This window comes from Semicossyphus pulcher, unplaced genomic scaffold, assembly GCF_022749685.1.
Source record: "Semicossyphus pulcher isolate SPU_LCO1_2020_fin unplaced genomic scaffold, fSemPul1.0.p SCAF_21, whole genome shotgun sequence".
Lineage (NCBI taxonomy): Eukaryota > Metazoa > Chordata > Actinopteri > Labriformes > Labridae > Semicossyphus > Semicossyphus pulcher.
In genome coordinates, this window is record NW_027211695.1 from 13,775,850 (window position 1) to 13,793,865 (window position 18,016).

At 44.4% G+C, this 18,016-nt stretch overlaps 1 protein-coding gene across 1 annotated transcript in view; it reads left to right on the plus strand.

Annotated features, from left to right (window-relative positions):
- Positions 1-914: 914 nt before the first annotated feature.
- exoc6b (exocyst complex component 6B) overlaps positions 915-18,016 on the plus strand; it is a 92,568-nt gene continuing 75,466 nt past the window's right edge. Inside the window, exons 1-6 of the mRNA XM_069672117.1 lie at positions 915-1,017; positions 9,398-9,563; positions 9,650-9,697; positions 9,783-9,873; positions 9,993-10,038; positions 12,195-12,399. Coding sequence (XP_069528218.1) covers positions 929-1,017; positions 9,398-9,563; positions 9,650-9,697; positions 9,783-9,873; positions 9,993-10,038; positions 12,195-12,399 — 645 coding nt within the window. The 5' untranslated portion in view covers positions 915-928. The remainder of the gene's footprint in view (positions 1,018-9,397; positions 9,564-9,649; positions 9,698-9,782; positions 9,874-9,992; positions 10,039-12,194; positions 12,400-18,016) is intronic.

Sequence of the window (18,016 nt, forward strand, 5' to 3'; positions counted from 1 at the left end):
CTAATTTAAAATAAGTAAGTAAGAAAACAGTATTTAATTAAAATATCATTAGAAATGTATTTAGAAAAAACTTACTGTTCTGTTCTGTTACAGTGAGTATGTGAAATAAAAACACAGAAATAGTTATGTTCTTTATAAACTTCTTAACAAGTAAATAATGAAATAAAAACAATACAAACAAAGTGTAATTTCGCCATGCTGTACCCCCTGTATTCCTCTCAGGGACCCCCGGAGGTCACCGGACCCTTCTTTAAAATCTAATGTCAACAGGAATGTTGATTGTGAAGCAAATTTCCCCCTAATCTAGATATTTCAAAATGAATGCAAATGGTAGTTTGTCCTTTTAAAGACAATATTTTAATGAACACATATAACGTTATCTACAAATAAAGCTGCAGTGATTCCTCGATTCATCTATTAGACAGTAGTAAAAGGGTTATTAGCACTAATCGAAAACATTTTTCCAAGCAAAATTGTCATTTGGTAAATGTAAAGATAGGCAGCTTTTCTTTGTTATTTTCTTTAGAAAATGAGTCTTAGGGTTTTTTGGACAGGTGGTTGGGAAAAAGAAGACGTTACTTTGGCTCTGAAATGTTTTGATGTTTTTTTTACACTATTTATTATTGACTAAAAGATTAAATCAGAAAATAAAATGCAGATAACTCTATAAATAATCCTAATAATAATCGTTAGTTTCAGCCTCACCTACAAAAATGCTGCACTTTGAGTCCGTGTGGAAATATTAGGAGGTTATTTAATTTCTCTGTATTTTTCCCTTTTTCCCTTGAAACTCCGCTCACTCGGGCTGCTCAATGAAAACATCCAACCAACCCCTCTGGTTCCTCCTGCATGACGCACGGACTGGAGCCCAGCCAGTCCGCTCAGCTCAGTTCAGCTCAGCTCGGAACCGTCCAGCGCAACATGCAGGATGGCGAGTGTGGAGACAGCCGCCGAACACGAGCGTATCCTGCGGGAGATAGAGAGCACAGACACCAACTGTATCGGGCCGACCCTCCGGTGAGTGATTCAAGCCCCCGGTTACAATTCGCCCCGTGAAAACAGCTGAACCTCGGCGTCACCCAGCTGAGGGAGCGCTGCTAGCTATGGCTAGCCCCAAGTTAGCAACTCCTGCGGGAGCTTGCTCCAAACTTTAACGATCATGTGTCCATTATCGGACAGCTAGCCGGCTAACGTTAGCATAAGCTAGCTTAGTAAGTAGTATACCCTGAGATGTCTAAGCATACACGACAAGTTCTAACTGTTTGGGGTAGTTTAACGTTTTTACCTTTTAACTTGTTTCCAACGTTTGTCAACTTCTCTTAAGACATTTCAGCAACTTAGGCTAATGTTAGCTAACTTAGCTGATGCTGCATTCAAGGTTCCACGGATGCTGGGATTTCCCAAGTTTGGATATCGTTCTTCTACCTGTCAAATCGTTATGTGGAAAAAAATTACTTGAAACAATAAAAATAAAATGTATCACAATTTATTATTAATAACTAAATAAGGTAAATGTACGTGGACAATATCTGATCATCAAAACATTGTACCATATTTAAATTGATTAAGGAGCCAAAAAGTAAATTCGCAATACGCTGATTATTTAAACAGGAAAAAAGGTTTCTCATCAACTAGAGAGTGTTTATTTTGGTCGTTTGTTGGCATATGTTTAATTTTTCCAACTTTCAGAGTTGTTATGCCTTCCCGTGGAAGCCTTTTAGTGAATTTTCCCAGTTGGAAACTCACTTTTCCGATTATACCGACAGCACTTGAATGCAGGCTAACTTATTGTCATTCTGCTCACTGGTGTTAGAGCTTGCACTAGGAGTCGATGGTTGTTTCTGGAAGCTAATTAAGCTCTCATTTATTTAAGCGGCTCTTCTGTTTATCACTCAAGTGGGCTAACTTGTCTGGAGGAGTTTTGAAGGCTAATTATTGTAGCCTGCTAGGTAGTTAGCAACAGCCGAGATACATATCAAGGAGTGTCAAGTGCAACAGCAGCAGCAGCCCTGTCTGTGTACACAATGAATGAGACCTACAGCCCTGTGTGATTACATCACACTGAAACCACACTAGTTTGTGTTCGTCATGTGTTTGAATGCTTATGGATATTGAAACTGTTCAATAATAATTTAGGGGAAACTGCACTTACAGGCTAAATCGAAGTAGACGCTTGCAGTGATTGGCTGTAGGGCTGACTTTGGACGCTTTTTACTCCATATATTGATCTGTCACAGAGTGGAAATGCATGCCAAAACAGCATGTCAGTTTACAGCTTCTACCTTTTTGTATAGCTTAGTTGTTGTAAACCCAACCGGATGAAGTATTTTAGTCTTTTAACTTCTAATAGTTATGAGAGAAAAATAAGCTTAGCTAAAGTTAGAGGCAGTTTGGCTTGGCTTTAAGCCCAGCAGAAGCGCATCAGAGAAACAGTGATTTTTAACATTAAGCTGCTTTTATTCAGTGTTATATTGTTATTAATCCCTATATCTACTAGTTGTGCAGAGTGGAAGCGTCGGTGGTTAATTCGGCTCATGTTTCAAGACCGTAAACTTTAAACACTGAAGGGATGCTAACCTAAAAACTGAGCTAAGGTCATTAGACCGCACTTAATCTAAAATGACTAAGATTGATGCTAATTTTACACTAGTTTCTTCCTCTTGGAAGAATCTGTTCCCTTGGCAGCCTTTGAACTCATTGTCTGAAGAGGAAATGTGAATATACAAATGCAACAGAGGAACTGGCACCAATTTTGAGTCATTTTCAATTTTCATTTTTAAGCTTGTTATTCAGGCCAGTCACTGTGCCCAGTGGGAGGTTAGCAAGCCCAGAGATGTGTCTGTGTTTACTGGCCCTCTCAAGCTGCAAATGCCATATGACTTGACAACTTTGTGTGACACCTCCTGGTGCCACATTCCCCTGTGGGTGCTGTTCAGTGACAGTGTGAGTGACTCAGGCTGACAAGCCGACAGCTAGGATATAATTTTTCTGTCCACAGAGTTTCATCTCTTCCAGCTTCCTGTCTCAGTATTTCCACTTCAACCACACTGAAAACATAAAAGCCCAGTCTGTTTGGAGCTGTCGGCTACATCATCGGCTATATTTAGCCAGAGGGACGTTTAAAATAGAGCTCAATATTGGGTGAATATATCAGGTGATGCAGGATGTAGCTGTTACCTTCAAAAGTAGGCTATATTTTTGGATTGTGTGTGTATATTTGGATTAAAAGCAGCACTTATAAACAGTTCAGCTCTGGTGCTGCTTTATCACTTTGACTTGACATAATGACAACATCTTTCCTGATATTTTTTCCTTTATTTTATAATTTCCAGGCAGAAATTAAGCTTTTTTTTTTTGCATAATTGTTGATATTTTATCCAGATTTCAAGCATCAGGACTCTAATGTTCAGCCTTCTCTGAACCGTCCTTAATAGTGACTTTTTAATGACTAAAACTCTTCATGCAGCCGAGTTAAACAGGTTGGCAGTGAGTTGGCGCTGTGTGTGTGTTAGGTGTTGTGCTGCTCTTGCAGCAGCGTTGCGCAGGTCGGGGCCGGCAGCAGCATTCCAGATCTGACAGGAGCAGCACTGATCAGTCAGCCAACTCCCCCAGGTTAGGCACATTCACCTGGAGACGGGAAATACCTCCATCCGTCTTTATGTTCCTCTAAATGCCAAAGAACAGTATAGACACACATCACATCAAGACATGCATCTCTCTGTCACTGTGTGCGCATGCGTGAGTTTATTTCTGCATTACTGTCGGCTCCTGTTGCTATCAAATTTAAGTTACATCATCAGAAGAGGGTGATGGTGCCTCTTGCCGTTCCTCTGTGTAGTATCTTTCCCCTTTGAGTTTCTCTCTGCTGCTTAGAGGTCGAGGAAGGAGTTCCTGTTTTTTAAACGGATGTTTGAGTGGATTTGAAACCTGAAAACTGCTTTCTGACTGTTGCTGACTGAAAGTGCTGCATCCGCATGTTGCTGCAGATGTTGCTGATTGTGTCATGTTTCTTGTGTTTGAGATGTTGCAGCTTATCAGTCAACTGTCGTGGCGATTTGCCCTAATATATATATAGTGTGCAGCATCAGCAGTAATGCAGGCGTTGTACCGGACTATCGTGGTGACGAAGGAGCTGAGCGTGAAGGCAAAGCTTTTCATCTACGTTCCAACCCTCACCTGTGGTCAGGAGCTTTGGGAAGTGACCGACAGAACGAGGTTGTGGATACAAGAAGGGATGCATGATATTATCGGCACGTTATCGGATATCGGCCAACACGCCGATATCCGCCAATATAATTACCCGATAAAATAATGGGCTGCTGCATACTTGATTAAATGCCGACCTCGGCGCAATGTCCCTGGCGCGAAGTAGACCTGCGCGGCACAGCGTGATGACGTCACGTGTGTCTACCTGCAGCATGAGAGAGTTAGAAGCCAAAATGTCCGTGGTGTGGAAGTTTTTCAAAGTGTCCGAAATGATAGCAAAACTGCTATTTGCAATGACTGCTCAGCTTCGGTGATGCGAGGAGGAGCCAAGGCAAAGTCTTTCAACACTACAAACTTGATTAACCATCTCAAGACCCGTCACCCCGACCGTTGTAACAAATGTGATAAGAGTATCACCATTATACTGTATGCTAATTCCAATACAGAAGAGAGTTGATGATCTCTGCAATTAGGTGTGCGGGAAAAAAATATCGGTATCGGTAATCGGCTAAATGAGTTGTAAAATATCGGCATATCGGATATCGGTCAAAAATCCAATATCGTGCATCCCTAGATACAAGCAGCTGAAATCCTCCGCAGGGTGTCTGGGCTCAGCCTTAGAGATAGGGTAAGGAGCTCGGACAATCAAAAGGAGACAGTTGAGGTGCATCTGATTAAGATGCCCCCTTGGTGCCTAAAGTTGGAGTTTTTCTGGGAAACGTCCAACTGGGAGGAGACGCCGGGGTAGACCCAGAGGGATTATATATCCTGTCTGGCCTGGGAACGCCTCAGGATCCCTCAGGAGGAGCTGGAAAATGTCGCTTGGGACGGGGACGTCTGGGCTAACTTGCTCAGCCTGCTGCCTCCGCGACCCGTCCCCGGACATGCGGAGGGAAATGGATGGATCACCAATCAACACTTTAGTTCTTTGCTGTTTATTAGACAACTGCAGCAAACAAATCAATGGCGTCCTTCTCTTCCTTCTCCTGGTACAGAACATACACCTTTCCCAGCACTCATCTATCCTGTCTCCACCTTCCCTTATTTGTAAATACATAAATACATGACTAAATAATATAAAACAAAATAAGCGACAGCTCCAGTTATGCAGCTCAAAGTGAGGAGAGCTCCTGGTATAACTTTAAAACGCTCCCTCCCTCTCCCTCTCTCTCTGTGTGTGTGTGTGTTGGGCTCCGCCCTGTGTTTAACTGTCAGCTGGTGAGTTTGGTCAGATTTCGCCATCAATGACAGAGAACCTGTATGAGCGTGCTCATTATGCGGTTCTACTTCTGAGCCATATTCTGCCGTAGCGTTCAAGGCTTTGATTTATGTTTGGCACACAGGCTGTCCAACAAAGGGAGACAACAGGCTGCCAAATAGTGATTTATTCCTTTTCCTTCATTCTTTTTATGCTCCTTATAACTGAAAATCAGAGTGGATAATAAACTACAACGGCGTTTATTCTCTGGAACACATGAGAGCCATTTTTTCGATTGGATTCATGCTCGGTACTCGGTCGATGTGCAAGTTATTTAGAGTGTTTATAGCTCGCGTTGAAGACATTTAGCACGGCCCGAGTAGCTGTGAAGAACTGTGTGTGTGTGTGTGTGGGGGGGGGGAGTAGTACCAGTGCGAAAAGGGAGGGAGTAACCTGCCACAAGTTTGTTACAGCCCACATACACAGAAACACACACACACCCTGCTGACTCATCCGTCTGCACTAGAGAAGACACACAAACGGACACACATTCATACACACTCCAGTTTGCTGTGTCTCTAATCTTCATCTGTCAGGCTCCTCATAGAAAACACATGCACAATCTGACACACACACACACACGGGCAGCTGTTTACAATGATGTCACACCCTGGAGCAGCTTTCTTCAACTTCTCGGTGTCACTCAAACTCTGTGGGAACCACTGGTTGCTTTGCTCCTTCCTGTTTCATTGACTCATCCAGTTTAGTGCAGCACTGCAGTTAGAGACACACGTGTACAAAGCAGCGCAGAGGTCGGACATGCTGTTCCTCTCTGTGTCAGACAGCACCAGGCTCTGCTGCTAACACACATGCTATTCTCAGCTCATGCACCTTGTCAGGAAACATGCTATTGTCTGAGGACTTCACAGGAGGAAGTGAAAACAACATGTCTCTGGTGCTACTTCTGGTGCTATCCTATGTGGATATTACGATCCACTTTACAGCTGACAGGCTCATGACCTCTCTCTCCTATCATCTGAGCAAACAGTATGAATGGAGGTGGACTCGTTCCAGCTCTCAGCGCGCTCTTCCTTCTGTTATTATTTGTTCAAACATCCTCATTCATGCTCCTATTTATGAGGTTGTGCGTCTGTGTGATCGGCCTGTGACTTTATGTGGCTCAGTGTGGGTGAAAGGCCGTGGTTGTGTCATCTCTGGACAATTAGTTACTGTGTGTTATTCCATGTTTCTATGAATACCACACAGTGGAAGCTCTCTCTCTCTCTCTGTGTGTCTAAAGAAAGCCCTGTGCGTGGCGTCAGGCCTGCTCTCTATTGTACGAGTATACGAGCATTTCCTGGTCAACAGGAGGAAGGGTGGTCACACACAGACACACACACAGGTGTTTGTGCTGTTTTTAGATGGGGAAAGTACACATTCCACTGATCACTGTTACAGAGGAGCTTGTTTACACTCATGCGTGTCCTGATGAGAGCGCTTTGAATAGTTTGAAATGAGACTTATTTTATTACTTTTGTTCACCTTTAAAGCTCCTGTGAGGAACTTTCGGTTTGTGTTGATTTTGGCGCCCCCTGTGCACAAAGCCGTGCATCTTATCTCTTTGCTGATTTTGTCTTGTACATGCTGAAGTGGTGGTTTTAACAAAAAACAATCATATCACTCACAGAATAAATTTCAGACTGTTTTATAACCAGTGAAAAACTCCCCACAGGAGCTTTAATCAGCTTTTTGTTTCTTTGTGGTGTTTGACTCTAAAGACGAGTTTTTCTTTCTCTGTGTCTGTTTTTTATATCAAAATGCCCTGTTGGTAGGTCTGTGACCGTAACGGCATAACTGTAATACTGTGGTAATGAGGCGGCTGAGGGATGGCTACAGCGCCCGTAAAACCTTCCAACGGATTGCTGTAGTGGTAGAAATCTAATGTCAATAAGCTACGATTTGATCTGGCAATGGATGACATGTGTAACAAACTAGAGCCCGACCGATATTGGATTTTTGGGGCCGATGCCGATTCCGATATTAGGGAGTAAAAAAATTCCGATATCAATCGGTTGACCGATAAATCGGTCGGGCTCTCTAACAAACAGGAAAAAAGGTTACTAATAATCCATGCAACAGCTAAAGGCAGATTTGAATATAAACGAAATGATGGTGTCAAATATTAAGAACGTACAATTACTGCTTACACTCTGATGTTGTACTGACTACAGCAAACCAGTCTTTCTCCCGCAGTAGACAGCTGGGCTACAACAACAGGAAGTGTGCTTATCACACATTAAAATCTTAAGGGGACGCAGTAAACTCACTATCCATACGTCCCAGGCAAGCACCTCATCTTTCTCATACAGAACGACACAATATGAACAACGAACTCGTTGGAAAGAAACGTGGCTGTCAGAGCACCGCTGTTTCAACCCTCTGCGCGTTTAGTCGGTGCAGACGAGCCCGTGTGCAGTCTATCCCGTCACCACAGATTTCAACCATTAAAGCTCCTGTGAGGAGTTTTTCGATGGTTATGAAACAGACTGAAATTAATTCTGATGCCTCTATATGAGCTACAAAAGCAAACCAGACCATCAGCGTATTAACTGCATGTTTCCTTTGTTTACATTTTCCACAGCAACAATTTAAAGTGAGTGATACATGTGACTGCTAAAGAAAACCACCACTTAAGGGCAAAATCAGCAAAGAGATAAGAAGTACGGCTTTGACCACAGGGGGCGCCAAAATCAACACAAACCGAAAGCAGCTTTAAGGATATAAACTCTGTGGTTAATAAAGTCCTGTTTCCACCGCTCATGCTGTGTTCACTCATGTGAGATAAACAAAACATACTCCGGCAGCGGGCTGAGGTGGCGGTTAACCACTGAAATCGCAAGGGGGTGTTAGTTTCTCACCGTGGTTAGAAAAATTCAGTACAGTCACAGCCCTACCTGTAGTTAATGTATAAGAGTTAACATGCAGCTTTTATGCACAGAATCACTTCCATTGCGATTTTAGCTGATTTACTAAAACAATTAAACACGTTGAACTGTGCCTTTAAAGCTACGTCTAACTTGGATTAATAAGCTAACCAATCAAAGGTACTTTACTCTCAAACTGAGGCCTTATTAAAGCCCAGATACACTATGTTCAAATCTCAACAGTGTTCGTTAGATGTTTTTTTTGGCCTTGTGCCTTTATTGTACCGGACTGTGTGTAGAGTTGGAAACACGGCCAGAGAGGGGACGACATGCAGCAGAGCGCCGAGGGTCGGAGTTTAACCCGAGGAGGCTGCGCCAGGGGCTGAGCCTCTGTACATGGGGCGCACGCCTTAACCGCTGAGCTAAACCGGCGCCCCTAATCAAAGCTTTCCCTAATTAAGTAGTCCGAATCCCTTCGTCTTTAAATATCAGGCGTTAAACTACTTAAGTCTGTAGATAAAGAACTTCGATGTCTTGGGGGCTCACTGCAGAACACTGCGACATAAAGGACACACTGTGTGCAGGCAATGTGTAGCAGTGAGTTTCCATCACACAGCACTGATTGTTAACATGCCTTTAAGCAAGGCATTAAACCTCAAACTGCCCGTGTGTCCTCACTAAAGATAAGTGCATGCTCTGGTTGTTGTCAGCTCTCAGCTGTGGATGGAAAGTAGCTGAAGATTGCTGCTATGGCGCCCCCTGATGGACACAGTTAGTAGATGCAGCCATTGGACGCCTGCACGGGACCATCTTTTTCTTCTTCCCCTTTTCTTTTTTGATCCCGGTGCGTGAGAAATGTGAAGCTTAACATTTGATAACTTATTTTCCTCTCCTCTCTCCATCCTCCTTCATGTTTGAAGCCTGTTATGTTCAGAAATGCAAGTATTTGTAGGTTAAACTGTTTCTAAAACTCCAGTTTTATCTGTAATTTCTTTGGCTGTAGAAGATATACATGTTAATATATTTCCCCTTCTTACCCGTCTTCTCCTCCTTCTTTCTCCCTCTGCAGGTCGGTGTACGACGGTCAGGAGCATGGCCTCTTCATGGAGAAGCTGGACGCTCGGATCAGGAACCACGACCGCGAGATCGAGAAGATGTGTAACCATCACTTCCAGGGCTTCGTCGACTCCATCACCGAGCTGCTCAAAGTGCGAGGGGAGGCGCAGAAACTCAAGGCGAGGAGGGACGGGGAGGACGGGGAGCAGGTTAAAAGACTTACGGATGAGTTGATGTCTAACTTTAAATTGTTTTCCTCCCTCAGAGCCAGGTGACGGAGACCAACAGGCGCCTGCAGGATGATGGGAAAGATGTAAGTTTAAAGGTTCACTAATATCTATTCAATCAGAGATCGTGTGTAGAGTCTGCTTTCTTCACCTCCTCTCTCTCCTCTTAAGCTCATCGGCTCTATGGAGGAGCTGCAGCAGTGCCGAGTGCAGCAGAGGAACATCGCCACCACAATAGACAAACTGACACACTGCCTGCCAGGTAACACACGAACATGGATTACAGAATAGATTCCCAAAGACATGTTTCTTACCCCAAGCAGAGATTATAAATGTTCTTGTTTAAATGAAGTTTGCTTCTTGTCTCGTTGCTCTCCACAGTCCTGGAGATGTACAGCAGACTGCAGGAGCAGATGAGAGCCAAAAGGTTTGTTCCTCATACTGTTTTACCTCAAACACCTTTACTTTAAGAGTCTAAATCTTAGGGACGAAGATGACGGATACATTTTGGCTAAAAAATATGAAAACAGGCTGTTCGAGCGCTGAAAGGGGGAGAAAAAGCCAGAGCGTCAATGTAAATTTGAAAATAACGCCCCAAAATGTTCGACCTTTTTTTCCATTGCGAAGACAAGACGTTGACGAGCTAAAAATAGATCTTTGATAATAAAAACTATGATGATTTTTGTTTTGTTTTCGTTAACAAGACGAGACGGGACTAAAATGTTAGTGGTCGGACGTTCGCTGATTTTCAACCTCCGTCCTATCATGCCGTTATGGTAGGAAAATAAATGCACTTTCGCTCTGTGCCTTTGGAGGACGCTATCTGCTTCTCCAGTGGGCCCTGGAAACCTCTGGCGGAGGCCAGGCAGCTCGCTAAACTACACTTCCTCAATCTAGGACGCCCGCCTCCGATGTTGTGTCAACATCGTCAGTTATATTCTCGTCTTATGTCAGATTCTGTCCCGCTCTGAGCCATTGCCTGCAGTGAAACGGTAGTATTTCACTCCACTGTCTCTCGCTGGGCCGTTCCTATCAGAGGGAGGGGCGCAATGCATGCTGGGTGTTGTAGGAATGTGGAATGGGTGAAACCACAAGCGGTTTGAACAACTTTCTCCACAGCTGTGGCGCCATTTTCAACATTTGACATTTAAAATGCATATTTCCCCCACTGTGCGTCTAATCTGTCCGTCAAAATACAAGAAATGCATTCCTGTAACTGGGTAACCTGGTTGGAGATAACCGGTATCATGAAGGTGTTTGTGAACTTTCTCTGTTAAAATGGTAATCTAGAAGATTTCAGTTTTGCCCTCTTCGGCGGCACCTTGTGACGATAAAGGGGAATTGGTTGTAACTCTTGATTTTCCTCGCTGACAGTCGCGTCCAATTTGTTTCTTTTTCTTTGGATTTTCACTTATTTTTGAAGTTGTATCTGTAGTCATCCATCTTTTCTTTGTTTGTTCAGCCATAGTAGATTACTGTTTACTCACAACACTAGCAGAGGCCGGAAAAGCAGCCGCTTAGCTCCGCCTACCCTCTCTGGCAGACCAACCACTGCTGGGTGAGGGAAAACGCGCCACTAACTGAGTGCCGCTTGTGATTTTTTCCATGAATGTCGCACCAGACTCCCAGTGTGTAATACTGCAAATGCAAAGGCTTTCATCAGTGGGCCATAGGCTCAAACACCATTGTGTTACCTCATTCGGTGATAGATAGAGACTTCACAGACATTTATTTACATGAAATTCTTTCAATCAGGCTTTGTGCTTTAGGCTCTGAGCGCAATCACAGTCATTTGACGCTTTAAAGGAGCGATCTTCAGCTGTCTGCTTCAATCAGACTGTTTAAATGAGAAGCGATGACGAAAAGTAATCTTTAAATGCTGTGTCCTCATCGTTCATTTACTGTATGGATGATCTGCTGAAGGGTAAAAGTAAAAATGAACACTGCAGAGCATCGGCTTGTGGACAGGAAGTGGACCCTGATTCTTCACAGAGAGTCACAGACATGAAGAGAAGTTACTGTACTGTGAAAAAGAGGATGGTGAAAATGTTTTAACTGCCACCACTAGATGGAGCTGGAGCGCCACGAATAGCACCACAGGTTTCTTCTCTCCGTCCCTCCCTGGCCTCGGCCTGACCTGCAGTCGGGAGCCTGGTTGGTCATAAATTTGTCGTTTGTTTGTGTGTTTTTCTACTTCTCTGTGTCCTGCGGCAGCCGGGCTCGCAGGGAGCAGGGAGAGGTCAGCCAGCAGCCACTGCTCCTGGAGAGAAAACGTGTGTGTAAGAGATGCAGTGGAGTGTTTTGGGGGATATAGTATTGCCAAAGATCCCTGAGGTGTATCTGTGTGTATTTATTTCTGTGTGTGTTTATCTTTGTGTGTTTCTGCGTGCTGTTAGTCATCCATCTGACAGGCAGGACGTGGTTTTACTGCTGTGTGTGTGTTAGTTATGCAAGTGTGTCCTCCCATGACCAGAAAGGAGCTAAAAAACATAAAAGTAGGCATTAGAAAAGTTCGATCTTATCCTGAGCTGTAGTAGAAAGTGGATAAAGTGCATCTGCTGTATTCATGTGTGTGTTTGTCAGGTACTACCCGGCTCTGCGGACGCTGGAGCAGCTGGAGCACACGTGTCTCCCCCGGGCCGGTCAGTACCGCTTCTGCTCCATCATGGCGGAAAACATCCCCAAGCTGAGGACGCAGATCCGAGACACGGCCATGACGCAGCTGAGGGACTTCCTGGAGAGCATCCGGAAACACTCCGACAAGATCGGAGAGACCGCCATCAAGCAGGTATGCGAAGTCAGCTGATGCAGAGTAGTTTTGCAATCATACAGCAGTTGCAAGGGTTAAAATTCAAGCAGAAGAAGCAGGGGGGGGTCGTCTAATTTATTCCACACATTCAGCCTTGTCCAAAGCATTTCCTACATTACCCACAACTCAGCCGGCCACAATAATCCCACATCTCAAAGCATCTGAAGGACGCAAGGGACTGATAAATCGAGCATATGTTGCACGCACTGGCACCGCGCCCTTCACTTCACAAAAAGTAATTAAAGTTTGAGGGATGTCTTAAAACAAACTTTTTACCCAGCTGTCCAATCAGAAGAGAGGAGGGACCAAGGTTTCCGTTATCCGGTAATTGCTGTTTGTTTACTGTTGAAGTCCGACATATTGAAATCCCCCTGTGAGTAAAGTCCGGTGGAAATAATACATGTTCAACAAAAATATCACAGATTCATGATAACTCCGTCCCCTCAGCGCTTCAGGACTCTGCTAAACCAGCCCTCTGAACCATTATTGGTCATTTTGGCGAAAGAATAACCGAGGACGCGTCGGCAGCACCAGCCCCCTCTCATCTTTGCCACAAGCGCGCGAGATGCCTTCGCTGTGATGACAGCTCTCCGCGGCTATCGATGGCTTGAATTTCTCCACATTTCAGTGGAATATATCCAGATTAATTTGTGTATTAATACTAGACGAATAACGAACTGCACTCATCTGGGAGAGAGAGAGAGAGTGCGCAGAAGTGGTCATTTCAGCACGAGACATGTGCTGTATACATTTCAGTTTAGTGAAGTGTACGAACTGAGCTGTAGACTCGAGTTTTTACTCTGCGATTCCGCCTCAGTGCCGTAACGAAGCTCCGCCGTCATGCAGCCATTGCCATTTTACACTGGACCAAACCACGTCGGCGTAAAGCCGCCCCAGTGTTCCGTTGTTGTGGAAGCAAATCGTGCATGAGGTGTAAACAAACAGCGCGTGCTTCAAATACACACGTGCACGACGCTGTTTCCCCCTGCAGTCTAGTAGGAGGAACGACTTTGCCTCACCGTTCCGCCTCTGTGCGTTTTACGTAGAAGATGAGGTGTAACAGAGGTATAAGAATCCCGCCTTCAACCGGCAGTGTAAAAAGGGCTCTTGTTTACAGTGACAGACAGTGATCGCTGTCTCATGCACGACTCCTCTGCAGGTTGAAAGTGCAAAATTATTGCTAAGGACGATTCATTAACTTACCTACCCAATTCTACAATACAGCCAGCCCATCGATTGTTGTTAAGTGAAATAAATGCAGAGAATATTTGACCGTAATTTCACCCTTTTTGTCCGTAACATTGAAATCTTCCAGGACACGTGGACGCTAACCCTGGGAGGGAGGTAAAACGAATACATCTTTTAGATAACTAAAGTATATGTGTGTGAGACAGAGGCTACCTCTGCACAGCAGCCCGGGCGTGTGTGTGTGTGTTAGCTGATAAGGCCTCTGGTTTGTGTATCTGCGCTCACAACACAATTGTTTTTTGTTCTCCATCATGTCTCTGTCTGTTAATCAGAAGCAGCCTGTGTGTGTGTGTGTGTGTGTGAGAGATTCTTGCTCTGTGGTTCCATTGCCAGTAAACAAGCATGAAGGCGCTGCAGGAGACGCCATAGCTTGTCAATGAACACACACACACACACTGAAAGACGAAGCTTTTCAGCACTCACCTAATTGTTTTTCTGTGTTCCAAGGCCGAGGAAGTCCGACATGTGTGTGTGTGTGTGTGTGTTTGTGTGTTCTCTTGTGGGATCCTCAGCTCAAAGTGAGGCCTCTTGTTTATTTGTGCGCCTCCATTATTTTGGGAATGTCGCTCCTCGGGATGGCAGGATGAAGGGGAGGGATGGGAGTGAGGACGGAGGGGCCGACGACAGACAGACGAGCGGATGGAGACTCTGAGAAAAGTGGCTGCACAGTCTGTCGTGGACTTTATGCTGTATTGTGAGATTCTGACACTTTGCAAACACCTGAGTCATCACGCTGGTTCTGCTGGTCTCAGGCTGCAACATCCAGGGCTGCAATTTGGCCCTGGATCTTTGTTGCACTTAATTCCTCTTGTTCTTTCCTGCCTCTCTTAGTCTTCCACTAAACTCAGGGTCGGTGGTTTGATTCCCAGCTCCTCCTGTCCACATGTTCGAGTGTCTTTGAGCAGATATCTGCATCCAAAATTGCTCCTGTTGGTTAGACGGGCACCTTAATTGGTTGCTCCCTGCAATCTACTTAAAGGGCCAGTTCGCCGATTTTCAACCTCCGTCCTATCATGCCATTATGGTAGGAAAATAAATGCACTTTGCTTTGTGCCTTTGGAGGACGCTATGTGCTTCTCCAGTGGGCCCTGGAAACCTCTGGCGGAGGCCAGGCAGCTTGCTAAACTACACTTCCTCAATCTAGGACGCCCGCCTCCGATGTCGTGATCAAAATCGTCAGTTATATTCTCGTCTTATTTCAGATTCTGTCCCGCTCTGAGCCATCGCCTGCAGAGAAATGGTAGTATTTCACTCCACTGTCTCTCGCCCGGCCGTTCCATTTAGAGGGAGGGGCGCAATGCATGCTGGGTGTTGTAGGAATATGGAATGGGTTAAACCACAAGCTGTTTGTACAACATTCTCCACAGCTATGGCGCCAATTTCAAATATTACTTCTCCTATCGATTACAGAGAACACCAGCTTTGACTGACAGCGGCTTTTTCCAGGGGAGAATCGCTCCTTTCGAAAGCAAGTTTTTTATCCGTTGCTATGGATACCTTAGTGTATTTTCCTGTTTCTGTTTGTATATTTATTGCTGCACCACAAGGTGCGCTAAATTAAAAGCGCACTAAAGCTAGGTTACTGTCTAACTGCGGTTCTCTGAATATTGGGTCTAACGTATAAATCGAGAGCTTTGAACCCAGATTTGTTGACAGATTTGAGATGTGAAACTGTAAATGTGTACATTTGACAGAATATAATTAAAAGATATTTTCTCTTGAAGAACCACACACACACTCACGTTCTTTGCTGTATTCCACTGAATTTCGAAATGAATGCATCCTCTTGGAACATTCTGTTCGTAGTTGTCCTTCCCAAATCAGCGTGTGTCCGAGGTCCTCATCCTCAGCTGCCATTTTTATTTATTAAAATGAATGACATGTTTGTGAATACTGCATAATATTGCTGTCAGAATTGGCAAAAATTACGTTCGATTATTCCTTCAAAAAAACCCACAAATGTTCGAACTATTCGAATATCTATTTTTGCACAATATGTCCACAAGAGGACACACCAACACAACGAGAGACAAACTTACTTGCAAAGATATATTGATTTTAACAGCCTTTTAAAAAGATCCTACACCTTGCAAAATAAACAAATTAAGTAGGTTGCAGTAAAACGGACATTCAGCGTTCCAAGCGAGCTGTGCTGTGACAGGTATATTTATTCAAACATAGCCTTAAAAAAAAAAATCAACATACTTACACCTGTCTGTTAAACTGGGGGAGAGAATCTCTCTGTCTGGCCGGGCCGGGATTTAAATTCCCCGACATCTTTACCGCACGCCACACAATTGTTGTTTTAGCTCCTTTCAGCAAGACTTAAGTTAATTATTAGTGTATCATAGTGACGTCGGGATGCATTCAAGGTTGCTCCGTAACCAAGAGTGCGCGTGAGGACACACAAGAACTATAATATTCATTTTAATATCCGAATATCCGTTTTTTATTACAGTTCGATTATATATTCGAATTTAGAATATTCAATGACAACCCTACTGCATAATGTCATTTGACAGTAGAATAATACACTTGATTCTGGAATCACTGCTTCTATTTCATCATCAGTGGAGCATCTTTAAGTTTACTTCTGTTGCTCTGATTTCATCTGAACTGAACTTCCTCTCTCAAGAAGTTATGAGAGAAAGAAGCCTGTAAGCTGCAATCACTTACTGTAGATTTACTTATTGACTTTGTCCTCTAGAGGTCGCTAGAGGATCGTCTCTCGCTCTTGAAACTTGTTGCTGAATGAATGCTTCCCTGCAGAGCACGAGGTGTCCCGAGTTCGACAATGATGCCTTCACTGTCACCTGTGTGGTGGCAGCCACATTACAACCTCATATCTTAACCGTGTGTGTGTGGTGGGAGCAACGTGTAACTTGTCGTGTTTGCTTCTGTTTGAGAGCTCAGAGGAGGGATTGATTTGTGGGCTAATACATCGAGGCATCAGATCAGTACCTATGTGTGCTGACTAGACTTGATACCTTATCCTGCATTTCAGGCTGTGTTTGAGGCATGTCAATACTGGTATCAGCAACAGAACAACTCTTGTTATAGTATTTGGTTTTGCTCAAAGCTGTGAAACTGAAACTAAATCTTCCAATAAAATTCAGAAACATTGAAAAAAACAGTAAATTCAGAGTAATTTGTCTTCTAATATGAATCATACTCATCACATCGTCCTCAGGTATCACGCCAGGCACCCTGACCCCCTCAGTGACCCTCAGGTGGGGGGTCCTGGGATCGCATAGTGGGACTCACTGGTGTAGAAAATCCACTTGCAGTCAGTGAAGAAGCTAACCGCTAACTCCGCTAACCACTAATTACAAGGGAGATTATGGAAACCCCAGCGGTCCAGCAGGCTGATACCGATACTGGGATTATGTTGTATCGAATGTTTGGCAATCAGAGGCCTCCTCCGTGTGTGTGTGTGTGTGTGTGAACGACATGGACGAACAAATTAGAAGCTCTTCTTTCCTTTTCTTTGTCCCTCCTTCACTCTCTCCTCTTCTTCTTTCTGCCTCCATCCCTTCCTCGCTCAGACAGCGTGTCTCTCTGCTGCGCTCTGTTCCAAATTAGCTCCGACTCTCCGTACCCGGCCGTCGTTACGGCTCCCTCCACCGAAGATGTGAAAATAAATAGATCTGGGGAAAGAGGAGGAGTGGGGGGTGGAGGAAGGAGACGGAGGAGAGTACAGGGCTTACAATGGAGCTATTGTCTGCTGCCGCATGCCCGTAGAAGAAGAGGGAGGAAGATGCGTGGAGAAGAAGAGAGGGAAAGGAGGTTTGAGAATGGGAAGGAGTGAAAGAGGAAAAGATGGGGAAAGAAAAGGAGATGTAGGGAAGAGAAATTGATGGACAGGGAAGGAAAGAGGAAGAGATAGAAGGGGTTAATAGAAAGTTAAAAGGCGATAAGAGGAGGAGAAAGCCGATAAAGGAGGACACTGGAGGAAGATGAGGAGGATAGTAGAAGTGAAGGGAAAGCGGGGAAGACGGAAGGAAGGAAGGAGTGGACAAGGAGAAGGAGACGAAGAGCAAGGAGAAAAATGTGGAATAGGAGAGGAAGACAAGAAGATGAGATGGATGAGAGAGGAAGTGGAAGTGGAGATGGATTGGTGGGGAAGAGGAAGATAAAAGGAAAAAGAGGGGGAAAAATTGAGTCAGAAGATGAAGGCGAAAGGGAGGAAGAGTGGGAAACAGGAAATAAGGCCATGTTCATGCAGTCATTAGCCGGATTACAACCTCCTCATGGCCTGGCTCAATGCAACACTGTCAATTTGGTTTGAATCCGCAATCTTTAGATCATGTTTAAATTGTTGCATACATTTTCAGCCGGTGTGAGAAAC